At 35.8% G+C, this 15603-nt stretch overlaps 1 protein-coding gene across 16 annotated transcripts in view; it reads left to right on the top strand.

The window, feature by feature from the left end:
- The window catches only part of SCMH1 (Scm polycomb group protein homolog 1), a 177595-nt gene that overhangs the window by 64379 nt on the left and 97613 nt on the right, over positions 1-15603 (top strand). For 5 of the 16 annotated variants that reach the window (XM_038557705.1, XM_038557703.1, XM_038557714.1 and 2 more), the window contains 4 exons: positions 108-202; positions 597-732; positions 1622-1692; positions 13081-13315. In XM_038557705.1, the coding sequence (XP_038413633.1) occupies positions 108-202; positions 597-732; positions 1622-1692; positions 13081-13315 (537 nt within the window). Of the gene's footprint in view, positions 1-107; positions 203-596; positions 733-1621; positions 1693-13080; positions 13316-15603 lie in introns of those variants that run through there. The other 11 variants (XM_038557710.1, XM_038557711.1, XM_038557708.1 and 8 more) reach the window with 3 other exon arrangements.

Consider the following 15603-nt stretch of genomic DNA (forward strand, 5'->3'; position numbering starts at 1 on the left):
TTAAATTTAAATTTCTCACTCACACATCTCAAGTGTTCAGTAGTTACCCGTGGCTTAGTGGCTGCCTTGCTGGACAACACAGACACAAAACATTTCTGTCATTACAGGAGGTTTTAGTGGACAGTGCTGCCATAGATGCTGGAGTTGCAGGAGTTGCAGTTCACTCAAATCCCAGACTTTCTATGTGACTCAACCTTTATTTGTAAGAATGGGATAGTACTTTTTAATGTTTTCTTTTTCTAACAGCAAATAGTGATGAAATATATTCATTCTTTGGTGTAGGGATGTCTCAGCTAAGAGCAAACTCTTTATTACATTCTGATAAGCTCTTTAAATCTTGATTCCAAGAAATATCTATCCCATTTACCTTATGGACTCTGTATTCACGATAGTTAATCACTGGCCAGTAGATTAAGTGGTTCAGAACTGATCGTGATTTCTGGCCAAATCTATTTGGCTTGCTTAAGGATGATGGGAAAGGGACCAGTTTTAAAACAGAAACTGTAAAGTCAATAGAGTATATAAAGTCTTGGCAACATCTTTGAAGTGATTTAGATTTCATCATTCAGTGAATCATTTTTATTCCCAACATCTAGTGCTTTTTACATGGTCCAAAGTGGCCCTGTGCTACTCCACTGCAGAGGAAACATCAAGAAATGCTGGTTTGCTACAGTATTTTAGTTTGTGAGAGTCTCTGGGATCTTCCCTGCACCATCATGGGGTCACCTCTAGGTGGGTATTAGGGGGAGATTGGTAATTGATTTAACCTTTAATAAAGAACTTAGTCATCTTTTGTGATTTTATAAGATAGATATATATATATTTAACCGCTTGTTCGTTAAAATGTTTTCCCTGACCCCAGCAGTGTTACCTTGAAGACTTTCTCTAGCGCAGTGTTCCTCAAATTTTGAGAGGCTCTGAAAGCCACTTTAAGAGGCTAAAAGATCCTGTAGAGTCCCTAACTTATTCTTAGTTACTCTCATCAGAAATGCTACCAAGGACCTACTTTTCTGTAAAGTACCAGATCTTTGTCATTTTGCACCTCAGCAGCACAGCTGTGGCAAGAATGGGAGTGGATTGGGGATGGGTAAGAGAGAGAGAGGAAGGATTCAAGTATAATCTCACTTATTCTGGCTTTTCATGCCATCAAACCATTTTACCCTATTCTCTCCTTCATTCTTTCTGAGCTAAGATGATGGGATCCAACTGTATTGGGTGTTAAAAGCTATCATTTGATGGTATTAAGGGATCTGTTCAGGAGTCAGGTGTTCAGAAAGATTCTCCTCACCCACACTCTATGTCTGCTGTTCTGCTGTCCACAAACTTCCTGGACATTTCTGTGAGATTCTGATATATCTTGCTCTGGCATTTGGATCACTTTAAGGACTAACATGAAGAACATGTAAGGTCATCTTCAGACCATGATGTTAAAACATTGACCTAAAATGATCCACTCTGGTCACCTAGATTTCTACCCCTAGATTTCTACCCCTAGATTTCTACTCTTGAGCCCAGTAGGGGAAAATAAGTTTTTTCTTACACCTAATGTTTAGTCTAGATTACAGCCCAAAAGGACTTTTGAGGAAGTTGACTGTGATAGAGATTTCTATTTCCTTTACAGGTCATTTTACCTGGGACAAATACCTAAAAGAAACATGTTCAGTCCCAGCGCCTGTCCATTGCTTCAAGCAGGTAATTGATTCTCAACATCTTTAGTAGGTGGGAGACAAGTAGATTTGTTCTGGTCCTTAGGACAAGTAAAACATGAGGTAGGAGTCCTTGGACTTCTCACCTGAAGGCTCTAGAGTAAACTTCTATGGTAAGAATACAGCTCAAGGCTCAAAACTCATGAGTTTTGGCAGCAGTCTCTCCGACTTCTTCCCAAATAATACCTTTTCTTTTCTTAACCCCTTTGAGAATATGTTTTACTACTAAGAACAATACCCAATTTTTATGATAGCTCTTAACTCAGACAGATAGGAGACAGAGTTATAGCTCCTTGACAGTTCTTGCAAGTGGAGCAGTATTCATTTCTCTTTGCACAACGCCCCAGCCAGTCTTACCTTTCCATAAGAATAATGGCAACGAAAAAAAAAAAAAACAGAATAATGGCAACGAGTTCCATTGGAGAGTATGTTAGGACCTTACTAGAGGTCACTCTGAGCTTCCCACATAGGATTAAGTGTCCCACACAATGCATAGATAATGTTGACTGTATCAGAGCATGATAAGGCTGGTAAACAAAGAAGTGTACTGCTGCTAAACAGAGCTAAACATCAGGAAGATATTTATACCTTCCTTTATTATCCAAGTGTTTATTTCCTCGCATTGTCAGCATTTCACTTTGAATTTTGTGTTCTAAATAAAAAATCTAGGACTTCTGCTCATTTTAAATAATAGGGACTAAAATCATAATACCACCTGAAATAATAATAATAAAAGACAATATGTTAAACAGTGGTTTTCAAGTTACTGAATATTAGGCAGCCAAGCACAGTGATCTCTGAGGGATGAAAACAATGACTTGAGCCCCTTATGATTTCCCAGCTGTCTTAAGAGAATTTAGAGACAATGGCCCATTAAAGAGGAGCCCAGCGTGAGCCCAGTAGCTCTCTAATTTGAAGAAATGGAGCTGAGTGGGGAAACCAGGTGGCTAGAATTTGGAGGACAGGGTGCCAAGAGCTGCACAGAAAGAAAACCACAGAGATCTGCAGAGAGCCCTATTTAAGTATTCAGCAGAGTGATGTTGTTCCATGTATGCAGATGAGGAAACTACCCGAAATCCAGAAAAAAAAAAAAAATCTGACAGGACTGGAAGGAATAGAGCCCCATACTCCCACAGGGCTGGGAATGTTGACTGATTCTACCAGCCAGACTAGAAAATCGCATAATTCATGTGGCATCAGGTGGGAAACTTGGGAAGATCTTACTCAGTAATGGGAAATAATTAGCCTTAGAATGAGCACTTCTCTGGACCTGCCTAACAAATTATAAAAGCATGACTCAAGGGGATCCCTGGGTGGCTCAGCGGTTTAGTGCCACCTTCGGCCCAGGGCGTGATTCTGGAGTCCCGGGATCGAGTCCCACATCAGGCTCCCTGCATGGAGCCTGCTTCTCCCTCTGCCTGTGTCTTTGCCTCTCTCTCTCTCTCTGTATGTCTCTCATGAATAAATAAATAAAATCTTTTTAAAAAAAAACACGACTCAAAATTATCAAACTATTTTCAGGTAACTTAAATGCATCTAAGAGCACAGCACAAGACAAAATGCAAAAATGAACAGTAACCAACAAGGAAAAAGTCAAAATGTCTGGCATCCAGTCAAAGATCACCAGGCATGTAAAGAGGAAAACATAATCAGTCATAAGCAGAATAATCATACAGTTGAAACAGACTCAGAACCTATATAGATCTTAGAATAGCAAGCAAAAACATTAAAACATTTCTTTTAATTCCATGTGTTTGAAAGCTAAGCAGAGACATGGATATAAAAAGACTCATATTGAACTACTATGTGCAAAATGAAAAATACTCTGGATGGGATTAATGGCAGAAGAAGAGATCAGTAAACTTGAAGACATAGCAGTAGAAGCTATCCAAAATGAAACACAGAGAAGAATCTTAAAAAGATGAAAAAGAACATCAGTGAGCCAAAGGATAACTTCCCTTTCCATGGAATAACTTCATAGACCATCTAATTAGAGTGCCTAAAGCAAAGGAGATGAGGGACAGAAAAAGTATCTGAAGATCTAATGGCTAAAAAATTTCCAAAATTGAGGAAAATGTAAATCCACAGATTGAAGAGGCTCTAAGATTCCCCTCCCCCAAATAAAAGACAAGAAAACTACATAAACACGTCATAAATGCTCAAAAGTTAGCAATAGAGAACATCTTAAAAGCAGCCAGAGAAAAAAGACACTACATACAGGGTAAGTAAGATGAGAACATTATATTTTCTTGTTGGAAATGATGCAAAGAAGAAAGTTGAATAACATGTTGAAAGTACCAAAAGCAAAAACTGTCAACCTCGAATTCTATACTTAGTAAAAAGATCTTCCAAAAACAATACCAGGTGGAATTACAGATCTATAAAAAGGAGTAAAAGTCTCTGATAATTGTAATTACAACGGCAGATATGTAAGATTTTTCCTTATTATTTGAATCTCTACAAAAGATAATTGTGTAAACAATAATAATCATATTGTTATTGTAGAGGTGATAATAGATGTATAAGTAAAATGTATAGCATAAATGCCCAAGAGAGGAGAAATCTTAAACATACTGTTAAGATTCTTGAAACAGTATGATATTATTTGAAGACAGACTGATAAGTTAAACATGTTAACTATAAACAGCAAAGCAATCACTAAAATAGTAGGAAATAAATAGCAGCTGGTAGACTTAAATCCAACCATATCAGTAATCAAATTAATTATAATTGGTCTAAATGCCCATTTAAAAGGTTGAGATTATCACATTGAATTTTAAAAAAAGATCCAATTATATATTGCTTGCAAGAAATTATACTTTAAATATAAGGACATAAATAACTTAAAAAGTAAAAGGATGGAAAATGATTAGCCACAATAAAACTAAAATGACTGTATTAATATCAAAGTATATTTCAGAGTAGAGAATACTGCCAGGGATAAAAAAGGTGATTTCATCATGAAAAGGGGACAGACATTTTTACATGATGCAAAAAATGATAGAAATATAAGAAGAAATTAATACATCTAAATTTATTTATAGATAGAGTTCTAATACTCCCCTGTATGATTAAAGAACAAGTAGTAGGAAATCAACAAATGAATAGTAGGCATCAGCAACACTGTCAACCAGCCAGACCTAACGGACAGGTAGAGAGCACCCCCAGCAACAGAATGTACATTCTTTTCAAGTGCACACAATGTTTAACCAAGTTAGACCATATTCTGGACCATAAGGTAAGTTTTGATAAATTTAAAAGGATGTAAGTAATATAAAGTATATTCTCAGGTTACATTGAAGTTAAATAAAAAAATTAATGCAAAAAGTTATCTGGAAAACCTCCGAATATATGGAAACTAAGTAACACATTTCTAAATACTCCTTGGGTATGGAAAAATTAAAAATGGGCATTAGAAAATATTTTCAGGGCAGCCCAGGTGGCTCAGCGGTTTAGCGCTGCCTTCAGCCCAGGGTGTGATCCTGGAGACTCGGGATTGAGTCCCACGTTGGGCTCCCTGCATGGAGCCTGCTTCTCCCTCTGCCTATGTCTCTGCCTCTCTCTCTCTCTGTGTCTCTCATGAATAAATAAATAAAATCTTTAAGAAAAAAAAGAAAGAAAATATTTTCAACTAAATGGAAATGAGCATTTCAAAATTGTGGATTGCTACTAAAGCAGTCCTTATAGTGCCGAACACTGATATGAAAAAGAAGAGTTTCGTTTTCTGACCTCAGCTTTCATTTTAAATAATGAAGGGGAGAAATAAATCAAGTTAACTGCAAAGTAAGCATAGGAAAGGATATAATAAAGATCAGAGCATAAACCAATGATAGAAGAAACAAAAATAATAGAGAAAATCATTGAAGTCAAAAGCTGATTGTTTGCAAAGATCAATAGAAATTATAAACCTCTAACTAGATTAATCAGTAATAAAACACAGATTACTAATGTCAGAACTGGAAGTGGTAACATCACTATTGATTCTATGAATATTAAAAGGATAATAAAGGATTATTATGAACAAATTTATACCTTTAAATTTGACAACTTAGTTGAAATGGATAATTTTCATGAATAACACAAATTACCAAAGTTCACTGAATAGCACTATTTCTGTTACAGAAGTTGAATTCGTAGTTAAGAAATTTCCCACAAAGAAAATTTCAGGCCTAGATGACTTCACGGGTGAATTGTTCCAAACATTTAAGGAAAAGGTAATACATATTCTACACAGACTCTTCCAAAAAGTTTAAGAAAAGGGAACACATCATTCCAGCTCATTCTACGAGGCGGGTATTATGCGGATACCAGAATCAGGTAAAGATACGGAAAGAAAACTACAAAGCAACATCCCATATGAAAATACATGTAAAAATTCTAAAGAAAATTCTAGGAAATTAATTCTAACGATATGTAATAATTTAACCATGACCAGGTGGAGCTTAATTCCAAGAATGCTAGGTTGATTAAACATTCAAAAGTCAATTGGTGGGACGTCTGGGTGGCTCAATGGTTGAGAGTCTGCCTTCAGCCCAGGGCATGATCCTGGAGTCCTGGGATTGAGTCCTACATTGTGCTCCCTACATGGAGCCTGCTTCTCTCTCTGCCTGTGCCTTTGGCTCTCTTTCTCTGTGTCTCTCATGAATAAATTAAATCTTTAAAAGCAAAAAACAGACAAAAAAAACCGAAAGTCAATCAGTGTTTCACCATGTGAACACACTAATGAAGAAAAAGTCTGGTCCTCTCAATAGATGTAAAAAGTCCACTGTCTATTACTAATAAAAACTTTCAACAAATAAGAAATAGAAGAGAATTTCCTAAATACTACACCCTAAAAGGCATCTATGTAAAACTTAAAGATATCATATTTAATGGTAAAAATTTAAATGCTTTTCCCTTAATGTCATGAACAAGACAAGGATGTCTGCTCTTGCCACTTCATTCAATATTGTACTGAGAATGTGACCAGGCAAAAAAATAAAAGAAAGAAAGAAAAAGGAAAGGAAGGGAGGTTGGAAGGGAAGAAAGAAAGAAAGGGATTCTGATCGAAAGATTAGAGCAACTACCAAGGAAAATATGTGGGTGGCAAATAAGTGCGTAAATTGATGGTTAACATTTTTTCATTAGGGAACTACAAAGTAAAATCATGATGAGAGGCACACCTGGGTGGCTCAGTGGTTGAGTGTCTGCCTTTGGCTCAGGTTGTGATCCCAGGGTTGTGAGATAGAGTCCCACATCAGGCTCACTGAAGGGAGCCTGCTTCTCCCTCTACCTGTGTCTCTGCCCCTCTCTATGTGTCTCTGATGAATAAATAAATGAAAATCTTTTAAAAAATTATAATGAGATATCTCTATACATTTATTTAAATGCCTCTGATAAAAAGGACTGACCATACCCAATAGTGGCAAGGATGTGGAGTAAATGGAACTTTCATAAAGTACTGGTGAAAACATACAATTATTTAATTGCTTTAAAATGTAGTTTGCAAAAAACTTCAAACTACTGAGCCAAAAAAAAATCCACAAAATTAGGAATTGAATAATACATCTTTAACTTGAAAAACTGTTTATACCTCAGTACTATAGTTAAAAGTAACTCAATAGAAGACATAATAGAAAAGAAACTCTCATTTACAATAGCAGCATTTGCAATAGGTATATACATACATATATGTAATATAAAGTGTATTCTCCGGTTACATTGAAATTAAATAAAAATTAATATGAAAAAGTTATTTGGAAAACTTCCAAATATATTACGTGTGTGTGTGTGTGTGTGTGTGTGTGTATGAATAAGCTGACAGATATGCAAAGCACCTTACCTAAAGCATGATTCAGTAAAAAAATTGACTTTGACTTTGTCAAAATTAAGTACTTCTGCCCTTCAAAAGACACTGGTAAAAGAGGGAAATATAAGCCATAGTCTTGGAAAATATTGGCAAATCAGACAGTTGACAGCAATGCTCTCCAAAATAATCAATCAATTTGGTGTAATTCCTACCAAAATCCCAGGTAGCTACTTTCTAGAAATTGAGGTTATCCAAAAATTCTTAAAGAAACACAATGGAACCAAAATAGCCAAAACAATGTTGGAAATGGAGAACAAAATCACATTTCCTGATTTCAGAACTTACTATGAAGCTGCAATACTCAAGACATTGTGGTACTAGCATAAAGATAAACTTATAAATCAATGAATTAGACTCAAGAGTCCAGAAATAAACTCATGCATTTATGTTCAATTGATTTTGGATGAGTATGCCAAGACAGTTCAGTGGTATTTTCAACAATTGGTGCAGGGACCACTGGATATGCACATACAAAAGAATGTAGTTGCACCCTACCTCCACATGATATACAAAAATTAACTCGAAGTAGATGATAGCCCTAAATGTAAGAGCTAAAACTGTAGAACCCTCAGAAGAAAACGTAGGAGTAAATCTTCATGACCTTGGATTAGGCAGTGGTTTTTTAGATATGGCACCAAAAACACAACAAAAGATAGTTTATACTTCATAAAAATTAAAAGCTTTTGTGCTTCCAGGGACACTATCAAGAAAGTGAAAAGATGACCCACAGAATGGGAAAATATTTGCAAATCATATCTGTTAAGGATTGTATCTTGAACATATGAAAAACTCTTAAAACTCAGTAGTTAAGACAACCTAATTTTTATTTATTTTTTTTTAAATTTTTATTTATTTATGATAGTCACACACAGAGAGGGAGAGAGAGTGAGGCAGAGACATAGGCAGATGGAGAAGCAGGCTCCATGCACCGGGAGCCCAACGTGGGACTCGATCCCGGGTCTCCAGGATCACGCCCTGGGCCAAAGGCAGGCACCAAACCGCTGCGCCACCCAGGGATCCCAAGACAACCTAATTTTTAAATGGGCAAAGAATTTGAATAGATATTTCTCCAAATATACACAAGTGACCAATAAGCACATAACAGATGTTTAACATCGTTAATCTGTAGGGAAATACAAATCAAAACTGCAGTGAGATACCACTTCACGTCTACTAGGGTAGTTGAAATTAAAAAGGCAGACAATAGGGATGCCTAGGTGGCTTAGTGGTTGAAAGTCTGCCTTGGCTCAGGATGTGATCCCAGAGTCCCTCCACGGGGAGCCTGCTGCTCCTCTACCTATGTCTCTGCCTCTCTCTGTGTCTCACGAATAAATAAATAAAATATTTTTAAAAAATAAAAAGGCTATGAAGAAATTGGAACCTTCATATTACTGGTTAGATTGTAAAATGCAATAGCCTCTTTAGAAAAGTTTAGAAGTTCCTCAAAATTTTAAACATAGAATTAGCACATGACCCAGGATTCTCACTGTTAGTTATACACAAGTGAAGGGGAAACATATGACCACATGAAGCACACACAAATGGCATCATTATACATATATTGTATGTTATATAATATTGTACATGTTACGTACATTATACATAATAGCCAAAAAGAGGAAACAAATATCTATCAACTGATAAATGGTTAAGCAAAATGTAGTATGTCCATACAATGGAATATTAGTCATCAATAAAAATGAAGTACTGATAAATGCTACAACATAGATTAACCCTGAAAACATTATTCTAAGTAAAGAAAGGAACCACTCACATACAATATTAAATCTTCAGAATAGGCAAATCCATAGAAACAGACGATTAATGGTTTCTAGGGACTGGGGTAAGGGCAGAATGGGGAGAGTATGGTAATAGGTATAGGAATTCTTTGGAGGGATGATGAAAATGTTCTAAATTTAGATGAAGTGATGTTTGCACAACTCTGAATATACTAACAACCACCAAGTTATACACTGTAAAAAGGTTAATTTTCTGGTATGTGAGTTAAACAAATACATACCATATGATCCACCCGTTTCACTTTTAGATAGTTACCCAAGAGAAAAGAAAATATATTTCCATAAAGAGATTTACACATGGGTGTTCATAGAAGATTTGTAATAATCAAAAACTGGAAACACACCAAATGCTTATCAACATGATGTACTACTCAGCAATAAAAAGAAGTAAATTATTGATGCCTTCAACAATATGAATGAAATCAGAATAGTTTGTGGAGTGATAGTATTTACAAAAATCCTATAGCCAACATTACACTTGATGGTGAGAAACTAGAAGCTTTCCCACTAAGATCAGGAGCAAGACAAGGACGTCTCCTCTCACCTCTCCTTTTCAGTATCATAGTGGTAGTTTTAGATACTGCAAAAACACAAGAAAAGGAAATAAAAAATATACAGCTTGGCAAGGAAAAATTAAAACTCTTTTGCAGATGACATAATTAAACCCTCCTAGAACTAATAAGCAGTTCTAGCAAGTTTGCAAGATACAAGGTTAATATATAAGTCAGTCATTTTGCTTTATACTGTAATGAACAAGTGGAATTTGCAATTAAAAACACAATTCCATTTAGCACCTCCAAAAATGAAATATTTAGGTATATATCTAACAGGATATATGCAAGATTTATATGAGGAAAACTATAAAATTCTGGTGTTGAAATCAAAGAGCTAAAAACAGATAGTCCATGTTCAAGAATAGGAAGACTTGGGGTTCTGGGGTAGCTCAGTCAGTTAAGCGGCCAACTCTTGATTTTGGCTCAAGTCATAATCTCAGGGTGTAGTGATTGAGCCTCACATCAGGCTTCGTGTGGCATCTGCTTGAGATTCTCTCTCCCTCTGCACTTCCTCCCACTTGCTTGCTCGCTCTCTCTATTTCTCATAAATAAAGTAAATAAAACCTTAAAAAAAAAAAAGACTCCATATTGTCAAGATGTCAGTTCTTCCCAATGTGACCTATAGATTCGATGCAAGCCTAATCAAAATTACAGCAAGTTATTTTGTGGAAAATTGATTCTAAAGTTTATGTGGAGAGAGAAAATATCTGGAATAACCAACATAATATTGAAGGAAAACAGGTTGGAATACTGACATTATCCAACTTAAAGGCTCGTTGTAAATAAACAGGAGTCAAGACAGTGCGGTATTTGCAAAAGAAGAGCCAGATGTATCAGTGGAACAGAATAGAGAGTCAAGAAATAGTTCCATATAAGTAAAGACAACTGATCTTTGATAAAGAAGCAAAACCGATACATTGGAGCTATGATAGTTTTTTCAATGAATAGTGCTTAAACAACTGGACAGCCACATGCAAAAAAAAAAAAAGGAATCTAGATAGAAGCCTTACACCCTTCACAAAAATTAACTCAAAGCAGGCCAGAGACTAAATGTCTAACTCAAAACTATAAAACTCCTAGAAGATAACATAGGAGAAGAACAAGATGACTCTGGGTGAGGTAATGACTTTTTAGAAAGGCACTATCCATGAAAGAAATAATTGATAAGCTGGATTTCATTAGAATTAAAACCTTCTGCTCTAAGAATGACAGTGTCAGGAGAATAAGAAGTTGAGCCATAGACTCGTAGAAAATATTTGCAAAAGGCATATCTCATAAAGGAATGTTATCCAGAATATACAAAGAATGCTTAAAGTCTCAAAAAAAGAAAACAACTTGATTAAAAAATGGGCCAAAGATCTTAATAGATACCTCACCAAAGAAGACAGGCAGATGACAAAAGAGCATGTGAAAGATGTTCCACATCATGTATCCTCAGAGAAACAAACACAAATTAACAGTAGTGAGATACCACTACACACCTATTAGAATGGCCCAAATCCAGAACACTAACATCACTGAAAGCTGGTGAGGATGTGGGGCAAAAGGAACTCTTATTCATTGTTGGTGGGAGTGCAAAATTACACAACCGTTTTTGTAAGATAGTTTAGTGATTCCTTACAAAACTGAACATACTCTTACTAAATACAATCTAGCAATCACATTCCTTGGTATTTACCCAAAGGATTTTAAAATTTTTATCTGCACAAAAACCTGTGCATAGATGTTTATTGCACTTTTATTCATAACTGCCAAAACTTGGAAGCTATGAAGATGCCCTTCAGTAGGTGAATGAAGAAACTGGTATAGCCAAACAATGGGATGTACTTCAGCCCTAAAAAGAAATAAGCTATTGATCCATGAACAGACATGGAGAAAACTTAACTGCCTATTACTAAGGGAAAGAAGCCAGTCTGAAAAAGTTGCATGCTGTACAATTCCACCTATGTGACGTTCTGGAAAAGACAAAACTATTGAGACCCTAAAAAGATCAGTGTTTGCCAGTGGTTGAGTGGGTGAGGGATAAATAGGCAGAGCACAGAGGATTTTTTTAGGCATTTAAACTATTTTGTATGATCCTATAATCACAAATAAATGTCATTATACATTTGACCAAACCTACAGAATGTACAACACCAAGAGAGAACCCTAACATAAACTAGGGACTTTGGGTAATTATCATTGTAACAAATGTACTGCTGTGGCGGGGGATGATAACAGGGGAGACTATGCATGTGTAGGGCCAGGGTGTGTATGGGAGATCTCTTCACCTTTCTGTCAGTTTTCTTCTGAACCTAAAACTCCTCTAAAAAATAAAGTCTTTTAAAACACAAAATGAATTGTTGATATATTCAGCAATATGGATATCAGAATAATTATGTTGAGTGAAAGAAGCTAGACACACACAGAAAGAATATATTCTCTATGATTCCTCTTAAGACTATAAAATGCAAACCAGTCAATCTACAGTGATAGAAAGTGACAGGAGTCTGGGTAGGGCTAGACAGGGATTATAAAGGGACATGAGAAACCTTGGGAGTGTGTCCATTTTCATTATCTTGATTGTGGTAATGGCTTCAAGGGTGTATGTGATGTATATGCTGTCATGGGTGTATACATATGTCCAGATTTAACAAAGTGTATAGTTTATGGTATGTCAATTATAATTAAAATTGTTTTAAAATATGAATTGATTTATAAGTTAGTGTCAAAAGAAGAAAAATATTAACCCCCAATAATCTGTGTGGTGAGTATACAAACCAACACACTGAAATGCTCCATTAAGAGACACTAAGGATATGAGATTTTAATAGGATGATTTCTGAGAAGAAAATTTTATGACTACCTGGAGAGTTAAGATGCTGGAGAAGATAGGATGAGAAAGCATTTAAATCAGGACCATTTGAGACACTGCTGTGCTTTTCTTACTAGTGAGAGTCAGTATTTGATGCTTCTTTGGAAAGTAATTTTTTTCCCCTTCATCTTACCTTCTAGTCTCTCTTTTACATGAAACCCTTCCTAAGGATTAGGGAATAGTTCAAGGCAGTTGACTCAGGCCAGCTCTAACCAATTTCAGTCCAAAACATAAATTGTCAGGTTCCATCTCGTAACATCCTTACTGAAAATGCCATTTACTCTTAGTCTTCCTAATCCCCATGGCTTGTTTTTCTCAGTCCTACACACCTCCAAGCAACGAGTTCAAGATCAGCATGAAATTGGAAGCACAGGACCCCAGGAACACCACATCCACATGTATTGCCACAGTAGTTGGACTGACAGGTGCCCGCCTCCGCCTTCGCCTTGATGGTAGCGACAACAAGAATGACTTCTGGCGGCTGGTTGACTCAGCTGAAATCCAGCCTATTGGGAACTGTGAGAAGAATGGGGGTATGCTGCAGCCCCCTCTGGGTGAGTAACTAGACCCAAGCTCTCCTTAGCCAATTAGTTATCTTCCAAAATTGTACATCCTATTATGGGAAAGCCTAGGATCCCCCGCCTATTCCTTCTTTCTCATATGGCCAAAAGAAAAGGCCCACCCAAAATGAAATGAGTTGTAAAATCTGGACATATTCTTCTCTACATTAGCTTATGATATCCAAACTTCGCTTAAGCTCTCCTTTTTCCAACTAGAAACCACACCTTCCATCCTTCTTTGTCAGTTCCTATTTACCCTCAGAGACAGAATGGAAGGAGGTCTTACCATTTAACCTGCCTCAGAAAACCACAGAGCTTTTGCCAAATCCTACAGTGATTACAAGAGGTGAGAGAAAATTTCCCAGTAAAATGATGACTGTTATTGGGGTTCCTTCTTTCCTTTCCCCTAAATTCTCACTTGGTCCTTGTCATATTCTCACTTTGAATTAATTTTGTATTATTTTACTTAAACTAATAACCCCACTAGATTTTACCTTTTTTTCTCCTCAGTATATCGAAGTGATTTAGACCATCTTATCAATTACTATCAATCACTGTTGGAGTGAGTCTCAACAGAGAAGAGAGAGAGAGAGAGAGATGGGTGATGAGCTATGGGCTATGTTCCCCTCAGAAGGTTGTAGTAAATTGAGCATTAGGAGACAGCTGTCATTTGCAGGAGACCACAGGTAGTTACTGAATATTATCCCCCATTAAAAAAAATGTATTTGTAATATAAAAATTCCAAACATAAAAGTAGAGTAGCGCAGTGAATGCCCATGTATTCTTTATCCTTGATAATTATCAGTACATAATCAATCTTATTTTATTTGTACCTGCACATACTCCCTGCCCCCTCCTGCCCAATTGCCCAAACATCATATCATTCTGTCATTAAATATTTAGTAACTCTGTCTCATAGATAATATTTTTAAAATGTAATCATAATGACATTATCATATGTAAATAAACTAATGATAATTTCTTAATAACCACAAATATTTACTCAGTGTTTAAATTTTCCCTGTTGTCTGTCTGTCTGTCTCTCCTTCTTTCTCTCTCTCTCTTAAGTTTCTTTGAATCAGGATCCAAATAAGATCCACATATTGTAGTTGGTTGATATGTCCTTTAAGTCTCTTTTAATCCATGAGTTCTCCTTCTCTCTTATTTTTTTCTCACAATTTACATGTTAAAGAACCTAAATAATTTGTCTTTCATATCCCTCACAATTAGATTTTGCTGATTATATCTCTGTGGTATCATTTGACATGTTTCTCTGTTCTCTCTTTCCTAGAAATTGGCAGCTAGATCTAGAGGATGGATCAGGTTCAGGTTTAATTTTTTCATAAGAATATTTCATAGGTGGTGGTGGTGTTTATTTCTAATAAGAAACATATATGGTCTTGTTATCTTTCATTTTATAATGTAGCAGCCATTACTACTTGTGGTCTAGATCAAGGGTTGACACATTTTCTTAGAGGATTAGACAGCAAAACTTTCAGGCCTATTGGCCATACATTTCTCTGTTGGCAACTAGTCAGCTTTGTCATTGTAGCTATAGACAATACATAAACAAATGAGCAAGGCTGTATTCCAACAAAATCTTGTATTTACAAAAACAGATTACCAGCCTTCTGGCTATAATTTGCTGACCCCTGATTTAGATCAATCAATTCATTATGGTTGCAAAATGGGGAATTTTAGTCTTATAATCCCATCCACATAAATTAAATGGAATATGTCTATTAAACTTACATCATTTATTTGGATATTATGAGGATATCATTCATGGAAGAAAGCTTAAATGCTTGATTCTTTTCTTTATTTACCAATTTTCAAAATAATGAATTGGCTTAATACCATCCTTCAAAAATATTTAGGACAGTTTTTTTGTTACTGTTTAGTATCATAAATCCAAGAATTAATACATATTTGATGTTTTATTACATTACACTAATTATTCTTATTGATTCTTGATTTGTCCCATCATTGGCTGTATAGGAGCCTCATCAAATGGTCTCCTGACTCTTTATTGCTTGATAGCTCTCTTGGATTTTTAAAATTTCAAAATGTTCCAGGCTCATCTTCTATATTATCTACCCCCAATATGGAGTCAGTTATCTTTTAAGTGCCTGGGTTCCTTTTAGTGGGAAATGATATTTAGAGACTATAATCTGAACGCTAGAGTGCTCACCTCTACTGGGTTAATTCGTTCTTTCTACATCTTTTTGTCATAGATAGGAACTGCCTTATTAGTAGTAGTAAAGATAAAATCATTAGTTCAT

This window comes from Canis lupus, chromosome 15 (assembly GCF_011100685.1).
Source record: "Canis lupus familiaris isolate Mischka breed German Shepherd chromosome 15, alternate assembly UU_Cfam_GSD_1.0, whole genome shotgun sequence".
Lineage (NCBI taxonomy): Eukaryota > Metazoa > Chordata > Mammalia > Carnivora > Canidae > Canis > Canis lupus.